Genomic DNA, 19,082 nt, shown 5'->3' with positions numbered 1-19,082 from the left:
CAGTACTTCTGTCTGCAGCTGTGAAGGGGGCAGTGCAGATTAGGGATGGCCCTTACCATTCGTAATCGTCACTGTCGAATGCTTTTGCCATTGATGAGGGAGAAAACCAGCTGACTTCTCTCCATCGATGGCACAGCATAACAAAATTTTTTTTTTTTTGGTACAACGTTCCGGGAAATGCACTGGGCATAGATCCACCCCCTGTCACCCGTGAAGCTCCACCCCTAGGTTCTGATTGGCCCATGGGCCAGTCAGTCAAAGACCAGGGATTACCATCAGTTGGTGAAACCATCCATTTTATATTTGCCAACCATTGATGGCCTCTTGCCATATCACCATCGATGGTAACCCCACCAATGGCCATTCCTAGACTGCACATGGAGATTGGGTCGGGAGGGAGGAAATTGTTACCACATGCACAGAGGCCCAGAAGTATGGTGGTGCGTCACACTGGTTGTTTACCTGCTGTTTACAGCCGACACCGTCACAGAAATCTATAGTGTATAAATGTGAATATTTATGTATAACTACATTACATAAAGGGATATAAATAGAGAGCATTACAATACAGCTGCTCTCTCTGTATACTCACACAGAGTACTGTGCCTCACGCATTGCCCCGTTTCTTCCTTCTCCTGCTAGATTACGAAATCCATGGTAAGGAACCAGCAGGTGATCATCTCAGTGGTCCAGCAGGAGGAGGCTATGCTACGAAGTCTAGGTGAGAAATAGGGCATGATGGGATATAATGGCCAATTCAGAGTTCCACACAGAAGCGTCTTTTGCCGCAGTGACGTCTGCGACTTTATATTACTGCCATTACAATGCCCTTCCCACCGGGTGTACATCTGATACCATGCGCAGAAAAAAAAATCATCAGCCGCTTGCGTAATGATTGGCATAGGGTGTGACTCGTATTCAGGGACATATTTATATATCATCTAATTATTTATCAAGCAGATTTACCATAACAGGAATGCTTCCATTTCTAATTAGTTTTTAGATGAAAACAAAGTGTACAGGATCTGATGTTTTTCATTCTGTTCTTGTGCACTAGGGGGCACTAATCTGCTGCTGTCTATATATGGAGTTTCATTGTATCTCCGCAGAGAAAACAGTGCATCACATTACATTTCTGTCATCAAGTGTATGTCCATATACTGTCCCGGATCTTTAGTAAGCTCACTTTGAAATAGGGTCTCGTTTCTATGAAAGCTGAAATCACAGTTGGAGTTTGCAGCTTCACCAAAACATTCTTCATGGAAATCCCCCAGCAAATTACAGAGTGGATGAAAGAGGAACCACTGTTACCATAGTGATGGTGTTTAGAGGACAACTCCCAAGAACGCCCAAAATTTCATGAGATCTATTTGAAAATGAACACGTTTCACAATACACCGAGTCCTGCCGAGTATGCCATGGTTCTAATGGTCCTGTACCTTAGAACATGAGGATAGTGAAATGCGTCGTCTTGTATCCAACGTATATTATAGATGGAGTGGGGAAAGTTTGTAAAAAACAACTTAAAAAAAATAATGATTATGAAACGATACCCAAATTGAGGTTATCAGCTTTGGGGGGAGTTGTTCGGTAAGAGGACATATCACTATTTGGTGAATGCGTTTTTTTTAAATTAACATAGGGCCTAATTGAGAGTTGTGTACTATTGCAATTGCGATTTTCTACCCTACACAACTGCTAATAAGCCTAATTCAGACCTGATCCCTGTGCTGCAAATGACACTGTCCTGTGATCAGATAGTCACCGCCCAGGGCGAGTGAAAATTTGCCCTGTGCAAGAGCGCAGTTGCATGTGTACACTGTGTGCGAAAATTCCTCTCAGTCAGCGGACAGCTGCAAAACACACTCACCATCGAATGTTTTTCCTATTCTGTGCAGTGTGTGCAGTCTGTGCGTAGCTCAATACTTACTCCTCCAGTACGATGAGAACAGGCTGATCGGGGGCCGGAGCTGACGTCACACACCCTCCCTGAAAACAATTGGGAACGCCTGCGTTTTTTTCCAGACACTCCCTAAAAACAGCCAGTTACCACCCACAAACGTCCTCTTCCTGTCAATTACCTTGCGAACAGCCACGCAATCTAAATGTTTGCACCATCATGTTGCTGTTAGGCGACGCGCATGCGCATTACGGTACATATGCACGCGCAGTAGTTTGGTAATCGGCCACTGTGTAAAAACGCACAGCAGCGATCGGGTCTGAAGCGGGCCTAGTGTTAGCAGGTGAAGCTGACGCTCATAAATGAAGATAGACGATCAATGAAGTGAACGCAACTCATTCGCAATTTGCATACACACACGCAGCCTATACGCAAGAACGTCAAACATCCGCTGCTCGAGTAGGTCTATGACTATGCAGACTAGACTCGGCAGAAGTCACACAGGTGCCATGTTTTTGTACACAGAAGCTCGCAGTTGACATCACCTAAACGCCCCATATACGGCCATGACACTCCTGCTTTTTTACAACCACTCCTCGCTAACACCATGTTACCACCCCCAAACCGCCACTTCCTGTCAATCACTTTGCGGCTGAATCCTCATTGCGAACGTAATCGCAAAGGTACATTTGCGCATGCACATTGTGATCGCAGCATGTGCGCAGTCTGCCGATAATTGCTCAATTGTAAAAAAATATTGGCATAGAGTACAACTGCGAATTAGGGACACAGGGCATAGTTACCAACATTCTAGCTGCTCTCTGCGGGAGAGAGCAGCCAGGTCGGCTCAGAGGGCGGGTAGGGGAGGCTGTGACGAAGAGGAGGGGGTGGACCGGAGGCGAGACGGGGGCGGAGCAAGGGCGGGCGGGGACGGAGCAAGGGTGGGGTCACGATGACTCCTCCTTTAAGCCACGCCCCCCACTGTGTAATGCCGCGATCACCGGCATTACACTGCAGGGGGCGTGGCTATGATGACTCGATTCTGCAAGAATCGCGTCATCAACTGCCCGGACCGCCCACTTTACACACTAAGTGGGCGGACGGGCAGGGGGGACCCCGCGAATCGGGAGACTTGCCTGCTCTTCCGTGGGGCCGGGAGGGTCACCCGATTTTTGGGAGCCTCCCGGCCATTCCGGGAAAGTAGGCAAGTATGACATAGGGGGATATTTACTAAGCAGTGATAAGAGCGGAGAAGTGAGCCAGTGGAGAAGTGGCCCTATCAACCAATCAGCAGCTCTGTATCATTTTATAGTATGCAAATTCTAGATGTTACTTCAGTGCTGATTGGTTGCCATGGGCAACTTCTCCACTGGCTCACTTCTCCACTCTTATCACTGCTTAGTAAATGTCCCCCATAGTTCCTATAGATTGTGAATGCAGAATGGAAAGAGCATTAAAGAAAAAAACATCCTATATATAAATCTGTTGACTGGACAGGAGACCCCCGACTCCATATTGTTTATGCTCACTCCTGGGTTGCTGCCTCCCGAGTGAGTTTGTGTAAAACAGGGAACATGGATGAGGGAATAGTGCGATCTGTGGGATAAGGCTCACACCCAATCACTACGTTTGTAAAGAGGATCTGTCACTTTTCTGGTAATTAATTAACACTATAAAGACTCATTAGAAACTTCCCACAGGAACTATGCAAAAAAAAAATTACAAACATATTATGTTTTCTGTAGACAATCCTATATAATAAAAGCCTAATGCTGCTCCTCACCTTTATGGCGGGAATTCAAGTGTGAGAGCACTTATCAATAATTAAAATGTTATTCAAAGGCGGCATTCAGTGCAGAGAAGAGGTGATTGGACAAGAGCTAGCCAATTAGAGGCTCCATGCACTGAGCTATTTCCATCCACAACAGTTTAGCTATGATGAGACTCTGGTGGGCTGTATGACTGGAAGACTGAGAATTCCGTGGTTAGGCTTCTTGCTGCTCTGAGTTATCCCTGCATTCCGAGGTGGAATCCTTTGTGGACGGAGAACAGAACTGGATTATGGGAGAACGCAGCTTTCTAACAGAAGCAGCTAATTAAAATCATTCTCCATTACAGTTTAATGTACTTGATGGCCCTCCAACGTGTTTTGTTCACAGTGGATGAAGTAATGAAAGCCCGTATGTACAGACATGCATTCCAGACAAGTTCAAGGAGGGGGCTATTGCCTTTGGCAGACTTTACCGAAAAATGAACTAAATGTGTAATATGGATAAAACTAAACCCAAATGTTAATGCATTTTGCCAGCAAAGGTCAAGAATAATTCTACCCAAATGTAACACACATTTTTACTTAACCTTCAATTCCCCATTTGCTGCATCTACCAAATGGCTGTGTTTCTTCTGTGCAGTGTCGGACTGGGGCATGAAGGGCCCACCACCAGGGAAATGCAATCACAGGGGCCCACTAAGGGGCATTGCCATATTCTGGAAGGGGTGTGGCCACGTGACCACAGAGGAGTGGCCAGCCATTATAGGCACCACCTAGCATAGTGTGTAAAGAAAAAGAGCTCTGCCTCGCTGCCCACTTCAAGCTGTTGTGTATGTGCCTGGGTTACACCGGGAGAGAACCCAAGTATAGTGCCAGATACACATTCTGCCCCAGTATAGTGCCAGTTACACATTCTGCCCCAGTATAGTGCAAGATACACCTAATGACCCCAGTAGAGTGGCAGATACACATAATGACCCCAGTAGACTGTCAGATACACATAATGACCCCAGTAGACTGTCAGATGCACATAATGACCCCAGTAGAGTGGCAGATACACATAATGACCCCAGTAGACTGTCAGATGCACATAATGACCCCAGTAGAGTGGCAGATACACATAATGACCCCAGTAGAGTGGCAGATACACATAATGACCCCAGTAGACTGTCAGATGCACATAATGACCCCAGTAGAGTGGCAGATACACATAATGACCCCAGTAGACTGTCAGATACACATAATGACCCCAGTAAACTCTCAGATACACATAATGACCCCAGTAGACTATCAGATGCACATAATGACCTCAGTAGACTATCAGATACACATAATGACCCCAGTAGACTGTCAGATGCACATAATGACCCCAGTAGAGTGGCAGATACACATAATGACCCCAGTAGACTGTCAGATGCACATAATGACCCCAGTAGAGTGGCAGATACACATAATGACCCCAGTAGACTGTCAGATGCACATAATGACCCCAGTAGAGTGGCAGATACACATAATGACCCCAGTAGACTGTCAGATACACATAATGACCCCAGTAAACTCTCAGATACACAAAATGACCCCAGTAAACTCTCAGATACACAAAATTACCCCAGTAGACTATCAGATGCACATAATGACCTCAGCAGACTGACAGATACACATAATGACCCCAGTAGACTGTCAAATACACATAATGACCCAAGTAAACTCTCAGATACACATAATGACCCCAGTAGACTGTCAGATGCACATAATGACCCCAGCAGACTGACAGATACACATAATGACCCCAGTAGACTGTCAGATGCACATAATGACCCCAGCAGACTGACAGATACACATAATGACCCCAGTAAACTCTCAGATACACATAATGACCCCAGTAGACTGTCAGATGCACATAATGACCCCAGTAAACTCTCAGATACACATAATGACCCCAGTAGACTGTCAGATGCACATAATGACCCCAGTAAACTCTCAGATACACATAATGACCCCAGTAGACTGTCAGATGCACATAATGACCCCAGCAGACTGACAGATACACATAATGACCCCAGTAGACTGTCAGATACATATAATGACCCCAGCAGTGCCAGATACACATACGCCCCCAGTAGTACAGTGACAGATACACATATGCCCCCAGTAGTGGAGTTACAGATACACATACCCCCTAGTAGTGCAGTTACAGATACACATACCCCCCAGTAGTGCAGTTACAGATACACATACCCCCCAGTAGTACAGTGACAGATACACATACGCCCCCAGTAGTGCAGTTACAGATACACATACCCCCCAGTAGTGCAGTTACAGATACACATACCCCCCAGTAGTAGTGACAGATACACATACGCCTCCAGTAGTGCAGTCACAGATACACATACCCCCCCCAGTAGTACAGTGACAGATACACATACGCCCCCAGCAGTGCAGTGACAGATACACATACCCCCCAGTAGTAGTGACAGATACACATACCCCCCAGTAGTGCAGTGACAGATACACATGCCCCCCAGTAGTGCAGTGACAGATACACATATGCCCCCTCTGTGCTAGTTACCCATTCTGCCCCACAGTACTGCATATCTATTGCCCCACAGTACTGCATATCTATCTATATATACATATATATATATATATATATATATATATATATTAGCCTGTCATTCAGGACCAGACAAGGCAGCTAGCCTGCTAATGACATCTGTCATCTGTGGTGGTGGGATCCTTCAATGCAGAGTCTGCATAGAGCAAATATATAGCCCCAAACATACAGACGTCACGGGCAGCACACTGGACAACTCACAGTAGCTTGGGGCTGCCGCTGGCAGAGGCTCCCGATATTGACAGCACCGGAGGACCTCCTCAGCCCCCTCCTGCTGATGGTGCCCACTGACCGCACTCACCCGCTGACCGCACTCACCAGCTCCAGCACCGGAGGACCTCCTCAGCCCCCTCCTGCTGGTGGTGCCCGCTGACCGCACTCACCATCGCCACGGTCCCCTGCGGACCGTGGCAGGGGGATCCACGGTGGGACTGTGCAGTGCAGTGTGACATCATGGCGCTACAAACCCGCAGTGCTTCTCTGGGAACAGAGCCTGCCACCTGCCTGGCTAAGTCCCGTCACTCTGCAGACATGGGCGTGGCTATCAATTGGCAGGGCCTACCGGTGGATCCCTCGGCACCCCGGCAGGCCAGTACAAGCCTGTTTCTGTGAGTGTAATACGAGTATGCCAGTCAGCGATAGGTTGTGGACACGTCTGTGGCCGTGCCGGGGCAGGGGTGCTGCCAGATGTTTTGTGGACAGGTAAACCATGTTTGAGGTGGAGAATATCAGTGTGAGGCACAGAAGGAGCAGGTGTTGTATAAAGAACATATATTAGCTACTGTGAAGTATAATATTATATTTGGTTTGTAACTATCAGACAGTAGAAGGACATTCCAGGGACATCTCTGACATAGTTAGAGTATGTCTTAAAGGGGACACAGCAGTGAAAAATATTATCTTTGTTTTTGATCTCACTAATCACCCAAAAAATACTATTTCTCACAGTTCTTTCTACTGAAACGTAAGTATTTTGGGCCTAATTCAGACCTGATCCCTGTTGTGTGAATTTGCAGAGGTTTGCGACCGGATAGTCGCCGCTCAGACAGAGTGAAAAGCCGCCCCATGCAAGTCTGTGTACGCCGTGTGAAAATCTGTGCGAATGCTGGTCAGCTGCAAATCCGTTCGCAACTCACTCACCATCTGATGATTTTTTCAGTCTGTGCACAGCCCAGGACTTACTCCTACAGTGCAAAGAAACAGGCCGATCGAGGCCGAAGCTGACGTCACACACCCTCCCTGAAAACGCTTGGGAGCTCCTGCGTTTTTCCTGACACCCCCAGAAAACGGGCGGTTACCACCCCCAAACGTTTACTTCCTGTCAATCAGCTTGCATTCGCCTAGCAATAAAAAAAAAAAACGCAGGATTTTTTCACAGTTTGGCCTTGCGCCTGCGCATTACGATCCGTACGCATGCGCAGTCATTTTATAATCGGCCGCCGTGCGATTTCGCACAACAGCGATCAGGTCTGAATTAGGCCCTTTATTGCTATTCAAGGCACATATACAAAAATAACATAAAGGCATTTAAAATAAAGGAATTGCGTTGTATGGTAGTAAACAAGGACGTAGCTTTTGAGATCATACATCCTAAATCCAAAAATAATGTTTTGTAATGTGTTTTAGCTCTTTTACAACAAGTGTTACCTCACAGTTCGGTTTGTTTCACATCAGCAACCATCTTTCTGTTGACAGACAAGAGGGAGGGCGTGGCACAGATGGACTACCCCACGCGTTTGTTTGAGTCTGCAGCTGACTGGGAGAATGAGATTGAAAGACTGGGAGCAACCGCCTGGAGAGTAACCCCCCTCAATGAGCGCTGCGACACCTGTACTAGGTAATGTGAGGAGGATAAGAAGGGATAGACACCTCTCCTGACAAATTTGGGTCAAAAATTGTCCATAACCCAATTTAACCAAAGGCGGCTCCTATTTTTACCTAGATTGCACCGTAAATATGCAAGCCACAAGCATTTGCTTCTAACAAGGTCTGTTGGGCTTTTGATGTCCTTGAGCCAATGAAGAAAGGTGGACACTTTCCAAATTTTTATGTCCGCTTCACCTCTAGTCCTATTCTCGTAGCAGCCCCAACTTTTCATTTTCAGTATTTGTTTTTCATTCACGACAACTGTGGAGCAGGATCAGGGTGATAATGGTGATAGGACTTTTATTATATCCCGTGTTGTTGTGACACTTCTTTTGAGGGCATATTTGCAAATATTGACTAGTATAAAATGATATCAGACATTTTTAGGCTTTGTCATGGCCGACGCGTACAAGAAGTGCAATGCAGCCCTTAAGCAGCTACTTCATGTCCTGTTACTAATTGTAACTTTGGCTAAGGTTCTTGCTTTACGGGAATTATTCCTTTATGTATTCATTTGCAGCCTCTCCAAGTATTTTGTGGTTCCATGTAAGCTCTTGGACAATGACCTGAAAAAGACATTTGCACACTTTCACCAGCGGCGCATTCCCGTGAGTAGCATGCAACCTCTTCATTTATTATTAATAATAATAATAATAATAATAATAATCTTAACATGTACAATATATTGTATAACGTGATAACCGGATTTTGTGTCTGTTTGGCAGAGGTGGTCCTGGCATCACCCTGGGGGCAGTGACCTACTGAGATCCGCTGTATTTCAAACCAACACAGACCCTGATAAAGCGGATTTGAGGTAAACAATACTGTAGTGTTGGAACTCCATGACCAGGTGTTTAAATTCCTATCCCTGTGTGAGTCAGCTATTTATTGTGGCTTAAACCAATTCAGAAGGAACCACGGACCTCACTTTATGCCTCAGAGATGACACTGGCTCCTACTGAAATTACAGGTTGCATTGTTGCCTGAAAACTGCTGCCTAAACACAGTCAAGAAGATTGTCTCAGGCAACAAAATGTCTGCTGGCACAAACTCTGGAGAAGGTTGCCTCAGACAACAAAATGGTTGCTGGCATAAACTCTGGAGAAGGTTGCCTCAGGCAACAAAATGGCTGCTAGCATAAACTCTGAAAAGATTACCTCAGGCAACAAAATGTCTGCTGGCACAAACTCTGGAAAAGGTTGCCTCAGGTGACAAAATGTCTGCTGGCACAAACTCTGAAAAGATTGCCTCAGGCAACAAAATGGCAGCTGGCATAAACTCTGAAGAATGTTGCCTCGGGCATCAAAATGGCTGCTAGCACTTGCTCTCGAAAAGATTGCTTTAGGCAACAAAATGGCTGCCTACACATATTCTCAGATTATTACATGCAATACATTATCTGGAAGATTAATTCAAAAGGATATTGCAAAATGGCTACCTCCACTGTGTGGTGTTAACAGGTGAACGTTAAAACATTGAGCTTGTGTCCTCAACAATGTACAGTATATGGCAATGACACTGCTCATGTCCTTATGACTTATGCTAGAGGGTACGTTATCCCATAGTCCTACTGAATAGCACTTCTGTAAAGTAATACTCCTGAGTACATTGTCATTCTCCAGTTACATGTCATGGCCTCCTGTCCTGAGATTTCTGTGAAAATACACTTCTCTCTTGTATTCTGTTACACCTCATTGTCTGACCTTCCCCTGTGTCATATATTATACACTGTGTGCTGTGTCTATTATCAGCTGGGGATTTGTAACAAAATGCTACGCTTTGTAGATGATTTAATCCTCTGTTCTGATTGGTAGCTAATTATTAAATTGTGTTTTCCAGGTCCATAAGATCGTTGTTATTTGCCAACCATTCCCAGTGTGTGATTATTGACACCAACGATGACCTTCCTTCTATAGCCGATATCCAGGTTTCCTACCTCAAGCTGCGTGGCCTGTGCTCCTGTGGTATGACAATCTTCTGTTTCCACGCTGTGTGTTGTATTTAGGTAGTGATACCTTCTAGTGTGTGAATAGGTAATATCACACTAATGCCAGTGGTTCCCAAATGCGGTCCTCAAGTCAACCCAACAGTCCAGGTTTTAGGGATATCCCTGCTTGTGCGCAGATGGTATAATCAAACTGACTGAGGTACTAATTAAGACACCTGTGTCTATGCATGGATATCCTTAAAACCTGGACGGTTGGAAGGCCATCACGTGCCATGAGATAGTCCCAAAGAGCTTTCTACTGAGGCTGCTATGAAAACAGTAGTCTGCCAACTTCATCAGGGTACCCGAGCAGCGCAGATAGCGGGGGGCTGTAAAGGGAGGGGCAGCCACAATTCGGGTAAGGCGGGGATTAATTTTTTCTACACAAACATTTGCACAAATTTGGAATCGGACTGTAATCTGGATATGCCGACTGTTTCCTGACAGGGCCTCACATGGTCGCGCGTTCCACCTAGGCTGAAGGCAAGTTATGTCACCTGCTTAACTATAACGTCACTGTGTATGTTTCTCACAGATACCTCTGCACCAGTGCCTGATGAGAAATGGCTGTCGTACCTGGAGGGAACACACTGGCTCGATCATGTTAGGTAATAGCATAAAGAGTTATCGGAAATGTCCTTTACAACACACAGGGGCTCAGTTATCATTAAATATTTGTGGCTTAGAGGGACATGTACTAAGCAGTGTTAAAAGTGGAGAAGTGAGCCAGTGGAGAAGTTGCCCATGGCAACCAATCAGCATTGACGTAACATTTATAATTTGCATACTCTAAAAGCATACAGAGCAGCTGATTGATTGCCAAGGGCAACTTCTCCACTGGCTCACTTCTCCACTTTTATCACTGCTTAGTACATTTCCCCCTTAATCCCCAAAATACCATATTTCGGGGGGTCACTGCAAATATTTACCATCTCCTGAATGTATCACAGAGGGACTGCAGCAGAGATCTCTGATACCTGCTGCGACCCCTCCGTTTCCGCCAGCAGCCGCAGCCCTCTTAGGTGTCTATTGGGGATACGATGCTGGTAGATTTACCAACTTCCCGAATAATAAGAATTCCTGACCTTGGCCCCCTGCAACTACTGCCATGTAAAGATGGCGGCAGCCCGCTGTAGCACATGGGTTACACATTGCAATCTTAGCCAGAAGAGGGTTCCCCCTGCAGCATTTTTTCTGTACTCTATGAACTTTAAAAAAAATTAACTTTCTGAACAAATATTGAAGTAACAGCCCCCTAATTACCAGGACTGAGGCGGCCCAGTGCCTGGACTACCACAGGAGAGCTGCCAGCGGTGTAATGGATGTGGCCAGGGAGAACTTTAATACAGAGTAGTTCTGACTGGATAGATCTTTCCCTAGTTACTTGGAGCGAGTATGTGAATTATATAATAACATTTCTGGGTGTAATTAAGTCATTGACCACATTATGTGTTTTACCAATAAGTTCCTTTAAGAACTTTTTCGTTTGAAGTGGATGTCTCCCCGCAAATGGCATGGTTACATACTATAGCACCCAGCAGCCCAGCTAAAGCTTCTTTCAGTATTTAGAGGCAGCTGCACCCCTGAGCTATCCCCTGCAGGCTGTTCTGCCCTCCAGCTACGCCACACTGGCAAACGTCTCCTTGATGCAGGTTCCTGACGCATTGTGATTGGGGGTCCCAACTGGCTGAGCTGGAATGATGGAGACGTCTGCAGGGGACAAGGGGTGGAGAGTAGCGTTAGATAGTCTGAATGATCCTTTTTGGAAATCATTGCAGTATTTTGTTTGAATTAGTTGTAGTGATAAACGCCTGGATAACCTAGTTCTCCGCAGTGTAGAAGCAGCTGGTTACAGTCCTGTGAATTGAATATTGCCCATACCTTTAAACCGCTTCTTTGCAGGACTAGAGGGGCAATCATCTCCATACAGGACTCTGGATTGCATTGGGAGGTGGCTAAACAGATGCACAAAGCTATTCTGTCTGATGGGCATGCTATGGAAGTGTTGCGGGCGTGACACAGGAGTGGTTTTGAACTCCAACGCTCCATTACGTACATTGGAGGTCATAGTCTGATGCAGCTTCTGCACCTAGCACTGGGCTAGGGCAAGTTCCGATAGTGCTTTCGATGGTTGCTCCTGGAGAGGCACAAAGTGGGCATCTGTACAGGGCATCTGGACATCCCCAGACTTTATTATATCTTCTGATCTCAACTGTCTGGTGCTGGCGAGGGAGTAGGTAACTGTAATAAGATAATCCACAAAAGAACTTGCGATCAGCATTTTTCTGCTTGTGGAAAAAGACTGTGGGATCGCAATAAAATGCTGTGCTGGGAGGAAACTAGAGACTGGACAGAGATGTTCCAGCAGGAGAGGCCAGGCGTGCATTGAGGCAGCAGAGTATGGGGTGGCTGCACCTGACCTGTTACATGACCTTATCTCTGCCGCAGGTTGTGTCTGAAGAAAGCCAGCGAGCTGTCCGTCTTGCTGAGTGAAAGAAATCGGTCGGTGGTCCTACAAGGTAAATGCAAACTGAATGCATTATAAGCTGGTTTCCGGTCTGTTTTCTTTGTTGTTATCCTAGTTTGCTTTTGTGGTAATAGCGGTACTTGTTCTATATCCAGGCACTAGGGTGTAAGGGGTGTGCGGCTGGTGCCACCGCCCAGAGTGTAAGGCTGAGGGGCAGCACCCTCTCAGCCCCAGTCACAGCCTTCTGCGGCTTGTGGGGTGCATCCGTAGGACGTGTCCCGCACACAGCGACAGGGCTGGGCTTGGACCAGACACCTCTTTGTGATGTCATGACGTTGTATGTTCTGGGTGCGGGGGCAGTGTAGTATGGAAGGGCCATTCTAGGTCCCTGCCTGTTTGCATTAGGCTTTACCATCAAGCGGCCCCCTGAGATGTCAGGATAGTATTGGTACCCTGGCGCTTCGGATGCCGGCAGTCAGAGGACCGACAGCAGCATCCCGGCACCTGCTAAGTGAGTATTCTAACCCTCCCTCTCTACCCCTAACCCTAACCGCTTAGTGCCTATCCCTATCCCTCCCGCAGCCTAACCCTAACTATACCCTCTTAGTGCCTAACCCTAACCCTCCCCTCCACAGCCTAACCCTAATCCCCCTGCAGCCTAACCCTCCCCCTCTACCCCTACCTCCTTAGTGCCTAGCCCCTCCCCCTGCAGCCTAACCCTAACCCTCCCTCTCTACCCCTAACCCTAACCGCTTAGTGCCTATCTCTAAACCTCCCCGCAGCCTAACCCTAACTATACCCTCTTAGTGCCTAACCCTAACCCTCCCCCCACACCCTAACCCTAATCCCCCTGCAGCCTAGCCCTCTCCCTCTATCCCTACCTCCTTAGTGCCTAGCCCCTCCCCCCCACAGCCTAACCCTAATCCCCCTGCAGCCTAGCCCTCTACCCCTAGCCCTACCTCCTTAGTGCCTAGCCCCTCCCCCCCACAGCCTAACCCTAATCCCCCTGCAGCCTAGCCCTCTCCCTCTATCCCTAGCCCTACCTCCTTAGTGCCTAGCCCCTCCCCCCCACAGCCTAACCCTAATCCCCCTGCAGCCTAGCCCTCTCCCTCTATCCCTAGCCCTACCTCCTTAGTGCCTAGCCCCTCCCCTCCACAGCCTAACCCTAATCCCCCTGCAGCCTAGCCCTCTCCCTCTACCCCTAGCCCTACCTCCTTAGTGCCTAGCTCTAATCCTCCCCAACCTGCAGCCTAACCCTAACCCTACCCCCTTTGTGCCTAACCCTAAACCCTCCCTCCCCGCAGCCTGACCCTAAACCCTCCCTTTCCTGCAGCCTAACCTTTGTGAACGATGTCAGGATCCCGGCGTCAGTCTTCTGATCAGTGTATTCCAACTGCTGGCATCCCAAACGCCGGTATGTAAACTGGATCCCGAGATGTCATATGGGCCCCTTTATGGTTGCAAAATAGAATTATTATTTGCTCAGTGGTGCAACTGTGTGACTGGACAAAGCACGCTGTAAGCAGTGTAGACGCTGCCCGCTTTTACCAGCAGCTCATCAATGCTGGCCTTTTACACTGCTATATAGAGACAAGACAGGATGCATCCGTCCCTCCCAAACCTAAATCTTTCAGCATATTTTACATTTGCCCTCCCCCACCCCTGCTGCAGGTGAACACTTTGCCAAGGTGCAAAACTGCACCTTCCAGCTGCAGTGGCGGAACTTGCGAGTGGTGGGCCCAGGTGCATAAATATAAATTTGCCCCCCCCCCCCTTCCCCCTCCTCCACTCAACCCAAGTTCACAATATGCCACATGGCAATGGGTGACAGGGAGGGGCAGAGGGTCACGGCATAATGCAGGGGGAGACAGAGAGTGACAGTGAAAGGCAGAGGCAGACTGTGGAAGGCAGAGGGTGACAGGGAGAGACAGTGGGTGACATGGGTACAAGCACAATGTCCTGTGTGGTGTGGAGAACGCGGCATGTACCATGGTGGGGACAAGAATGCAGCGGCCTCTACTCTGCCCGTGACAGGGACGCCCGCCACTTGTCCTTTACTCAGTTTGGTGCTCGGTCAGGCAGACTCTGACAGTGCCAGTTACACCGAGTGTGACCTGCCTTTAATTCACAGACAGAAGTGAATCAGAAATAATGTACAGCTGTATGTTAATTAGAGGCAGTATGTGGCTGTGATCATCAGCACTGATAGGTGGCAGGACTCCTCTGCCATTCCGGCACACACACGGTCAGCCCTACCGACCTAAGGTAAGGGGCAGGTACCCCAGAAAGCAGGGCCCACCCTGGTCTCTGCACGGGACATTCATCCGACACTCAAAATGGTCTGCGGGGGTGCCAGGAGATAACTCATTGCTGGTCTAGGCAGCAGCTGGTCCTCTAGCCCTCAGGGGCCCCGATTGCACCTGCTGCACCAATGGTAGTTCCTCCCGAGTTCGGTTGGATTTATTCCTAACTCTGCCTCAGGTGCCATCGTTGTGTGGCCACCAGGTTAATGGACAGTGGCATACGCTTGGTCCTACTTCCCCGTGGGTATGATGCAACAAGGTGGAGCTGCTCTGATTTTGTTGGAAAAGCAATATGATGTGGTGTAATGTGAATAAGGAGCAGTTCAGTGTGATGTAATGTGAATAAGGGGCACTACTGTGAGGAGTAACGTATATAAGGTACTAGTGTGTGATGTAACATGAATTAGGGACACTATCGCGTGATATAATGCAGATAAAGTTGCACTACTGTGTGGAATAATTTGAATTGGGGGCACTATGGTGTGGCCATGCCCCTTTCCAAAAGAACACACCCCTTTTTGGGCTGTGCGCCGAATGTGCGCACTGTTCCTATTTAACATATAGGGGGTAGGACACCAAAATGAGCACTGCTATGGGTGAGGGGTGATGGTGCTGGGAAAGGGGTGCAGGGTCAGAGACGGAACTAGCAGCAGTGCTATGGGGCACCAGCCAAAATCTTACCTAGGGCATCATATTGGTTAGGACCAGCTCTGGTCAGAGCACCAGGAAGCCCACAGCCTGTTTTACTTTTTATTTTGCATTTCATTTCTTTATAGACATAGGGGTAAATTTACTAAGATGGGAGTTCTATTTAAGATGGGATGTTCCCATAGCAACCAATCAGACTCTACCTTACTTCACTTTAAGAACACTGACTACCAACTGTATGCTTTGAAGAGGAAACATAAGTTCCTATTTAGTTTACAGAATTTAAAACATACATACGTTAACCCCCCTCCCCCCATAACTCTGCCCACCCCCCACAGCACCCCAATAGCTCCCCAATAGCTCCACGGAGATGAAACAGACCATCTGGTATGCTAGCACTGAGCAAGAAAAATGGGCACATTACTATTATACAATGTATTTAGTAGAGACATGTGGAGCATTACACCTGATACGTAGCAGTCATCCCAGGAACACGCCCTGTATGTCAGTGTTATTATGGGGAGAGACTAAAGCAAATATTGCAAGTCACCAAACTCCGGCCCCAAAAGAGTGTCACCAGTAACTAATCTTATCAGTGGTTCTCAGACTCTGTCCTCAGGGCCCCACACAGCTCACGTTTCCCCGGTCACCCAGCAGGAGCACGGGCGTGCGCATCACACACTAACGCGTTTCCCAGGTCACCCAGCAGGAGCACGGGCGCGCTCATCACCCACTAACACGTTTCCAGGTCACCCAGCAGGAGCACGGGCACGCTCATCACCCACTAACACGTTTCCCAGGTCACCCAGCAGGAGCACGGGCACGCTCATCACCCACTAACACGTTTCCCAGGTCACCCAGCAGGAGCACGGGCGCGCTCATCACCCACTAACGCGTTTCCCAGGTCTCCCAACAGGTGCACAGGCGCGCTCATCACTCACTGATGCGTTTCACAGGTCACCCAGCAGGTGAAAAGGCGCGCTCACCTCTCTCTGACGCATTTCCCGAGTCACCCAGCAGGAGCACGGGCGCGCTCATCACCCACTAACACGTTTCCAGGTCACCCAGCAGGAGCACGGGCACGCTCATCACCCACTAACACGTTTCCCAGGTCACCCAGCAGGAGCACGGGCACGCTCATCACCCACTAACACGTTTCCCAGGTCACCCAGCAGGAGCACGGGCGCGCTCATCACCCACTAACGCGTTTCCCAGGTCTCCCAACAGGTGCACAGGCGCGCTCATCACTCACTGATGCGTTTCACAGGTCACCCAGCAGGTGAAAAGGCGTGCTCACCTCTCTCTGACGCATTTCCCGAGTCACCCAGCAGGAGCACAGGCGCGCTCATCACCCTCTAATGCATTTCCCAGGTTACCCAGCAGGAGCACAGGCACGCTCATCAGTCCCTGACACGTTTCCCAGGTCACCCAGCAGGAGCACGGGCGCGCTCATCACCCACTAACACGTTTCCAGGTCACCCAGCAGGAGCACGGGCACGCTCATCACCCACTAACACGTTTCCCAGGTCACCCAGCAGGAGCACGGGCACGCTCATCACCCACTTACACGTTTCCCAGGTCACCCAGCAGGAGCACGGGCGCGCTCATCACCCACTAACGCGTTTCCCAGGTCTCCCAACAGGTGCACAGGCGCGCTCATCACTCACTGATGCGTTTCACAGGTCACCCAGCAGGTGAAAAGGCGCGCTCACCTCTCTCTGACGCATTTCCCGAGTCACCCAGCAGGAGCACGGGCGCGCTCATCACCCACTAACACGTTTCCAGGTCACCCAGCAGGAGCACGGGCACGCTCATCACCCACTAACACATTTCCCAGGTCACCCAGCAGGAGCACGGGCACGCTCATCACCCACTAACACGTTTCCCAGGTCACCCAGCAGGAGCACGGGCGCGCTCATCACCCACTAACGCGTTTCCCAGGTCTCCCAACAGGTGCACAGGCGCGCTCATCACTCACTGATGCGTTTCACAGGTCACCCAGCAGGTGAAAAGGCGCGCTCACCTCTCTCTGACGCATTTCCCGAGTCACCCAGCAGGAGCACAGGCGCGCTCATCACCCTCTAATGCATTTCCCAGGTTACCCAGCAGGAGCACAGGCACGCTCATCAGTCCCTGACACGTTTCCCAGGTCACCCAGCAGGAGCACGGACGCGCTCATCACCCACTAACACATTTCACAGGTCTCCCAACAGGTGCACAGGCGCGCTCATCACTCTCTGACGCGTTTCACAGGTCACCCAGCAGGTGAAAAGGCGCGCTCACCTCTCTCTGATGCGTTTCCCAGGTCACCCAGCAGGAGCACAGGCGCGCTCATCACCACTAATGCGTTTCCCAGGTCACCCAGCAGGAGCACAGGCACGCTCATCACCCACTTATGCGTTTCCCAGGTCACCCAGCAGGAGCACAGGCGCGCTCATCACCACTAATGCGTTTCCCAGGTCATCCAGCAGGAGCACAGGCGCGCTCATCACCCACTAATGCGTTTCCAAGGTCACCCAGTAGGAGCACAGGCATGCTCATCACTCTCTGACGCGTTTACCATGTCACCCAGCATGAACACGGACACACTCATCACTCCCTGACGCGTTTTCAGGTCAGCCGGCAGGAGCACTGGCGTGTTCATCACCCCCTGAAGCGTTTCCCAGGTCACTCAGCAGGTGCACAGGCGCGCTCGTCACTTCCTGACGCATTTCCCAGGTCACCCAGCAGGAGCACGGGCATGCTCGTTACTCGCTGACGCATATCCCAGGTCACCCAGCAGTAGCACGGGCGTGCTCATCACCTCCTGGCGCGTTTCCCAGATCACCCAGCATGAACACGGATGCGCTCGCCACTCTCTGACGCGTTTCCCGGGTCACTCAACAGGTGCACAGGCATGCTCGTCACTCCCTGACGCGTTTCCCAGGTCACGGGTGTGCTCGTCACTTTGACGCGTTTCTCAGATCACCCAGCAGGAGCAAGGGCGTGCTCATCACCCCTGACGCGTTTCCCAGGTCACCCAGCAGGAGCACGGGTGCGCTCATCACTCCCTGATGCGTTCCCAGGTCACCCAGCAGGAACACAGGCGCGCGCTATTCACTCCCTGACGCGTCGCTCTCTATAATATATTGTACAGTCATTTTTTATTTTAATAATAAATAGGATATAAACAGCAGCCCTACGTCTGGGAATCTGAGACTCCATAACATGCAGCATCCTCTGTGGGCTGACAACACCCCCTGCAGTGTCTGTCCACGCCCCTGCGGCAGGTGACCACACCCCTTCAGTGGCAGCGCACACACTTTTCCACGGGCCCTTGCTATACTATGGGGTCTATGTACTAATACTTGGAGAGTGATATAGTGGAGAGAGAGAGAAACTACCAACCAATCAGCTCCTAGCTGCCATTTATCACACAGCCTGACACTTAGGAGCCAGATGGCTGGTGCTTTTTCTCCAAGGCTTAGTACATCTCCCCCATGCCCCACAGTATCCCCAGATGGGCCCTTCACACCCCAGTCTGACA

General features: G+C 49.2%; 1 protein-coding gene across 3 annotated transcripts in view; it reads left to right on the top strand.

Annotated features, from left to right (window-relative positions):
• The window catches only part of MTMR11 (myotubularin related protein 11), a 106,600-nt gene that overhangs the window by 63,620 nt on the left and 23,898 nt on the right, over window positions 1-19,082 (top strand). For all 3 annotated transcript variants that reach the window (XM_063947172.1, XM_063947171.1, XM_063947173.1), the window contains 7 exons: window positions 643-721; window positions 7,981-8,122; window positions 8,672-8,759; window positions 8,877-8,965; window positions 9,991-10,115; window positions 10,674-10,746; window positions 12,587-12,657. In XM_063947172.1, coding sequence (XP_063803242.1) covers window positions 643-721; window positions 7,981-8,122; window positions 8,672-8,759; window positions 8,877-8,965; window positions 9,991-10,115; window positions 10,674-10,746; window positions 12,587-12,657 — 667 coding nt within the window. The remainder of the gene's footprint in view (window positions 1-642; window positions 722-7,980; window positions 8,123-8,671; window positions 8,760-8,876; window positions 8,966-9,990; window positions 10,116-10,673; window positions 10,747-12,586; window positions 12,658-19,082) is intronic.

The sequence above is a fragment of the Pseudophryne corroboree genome, chromosome 12 (assembly GCF_028390025.1).
Source record: "Pseudophryne corroboree isolate aPseCor3 chromosome 12, aPseCor3.hap2, whole genome shotgun sequence".
Lineage (NCBI taxonomy): Eukaryota > Metazoa > Chordata > Amphibia > Anura > Myobatrachidae > Pseudophryne > Pseudophryne corroboree.
The sequence above is the reverse complement of the archived record's forward strand: the minus strand, read 5'-3'. Positions and strand labels throughout refer to the sequence as shown.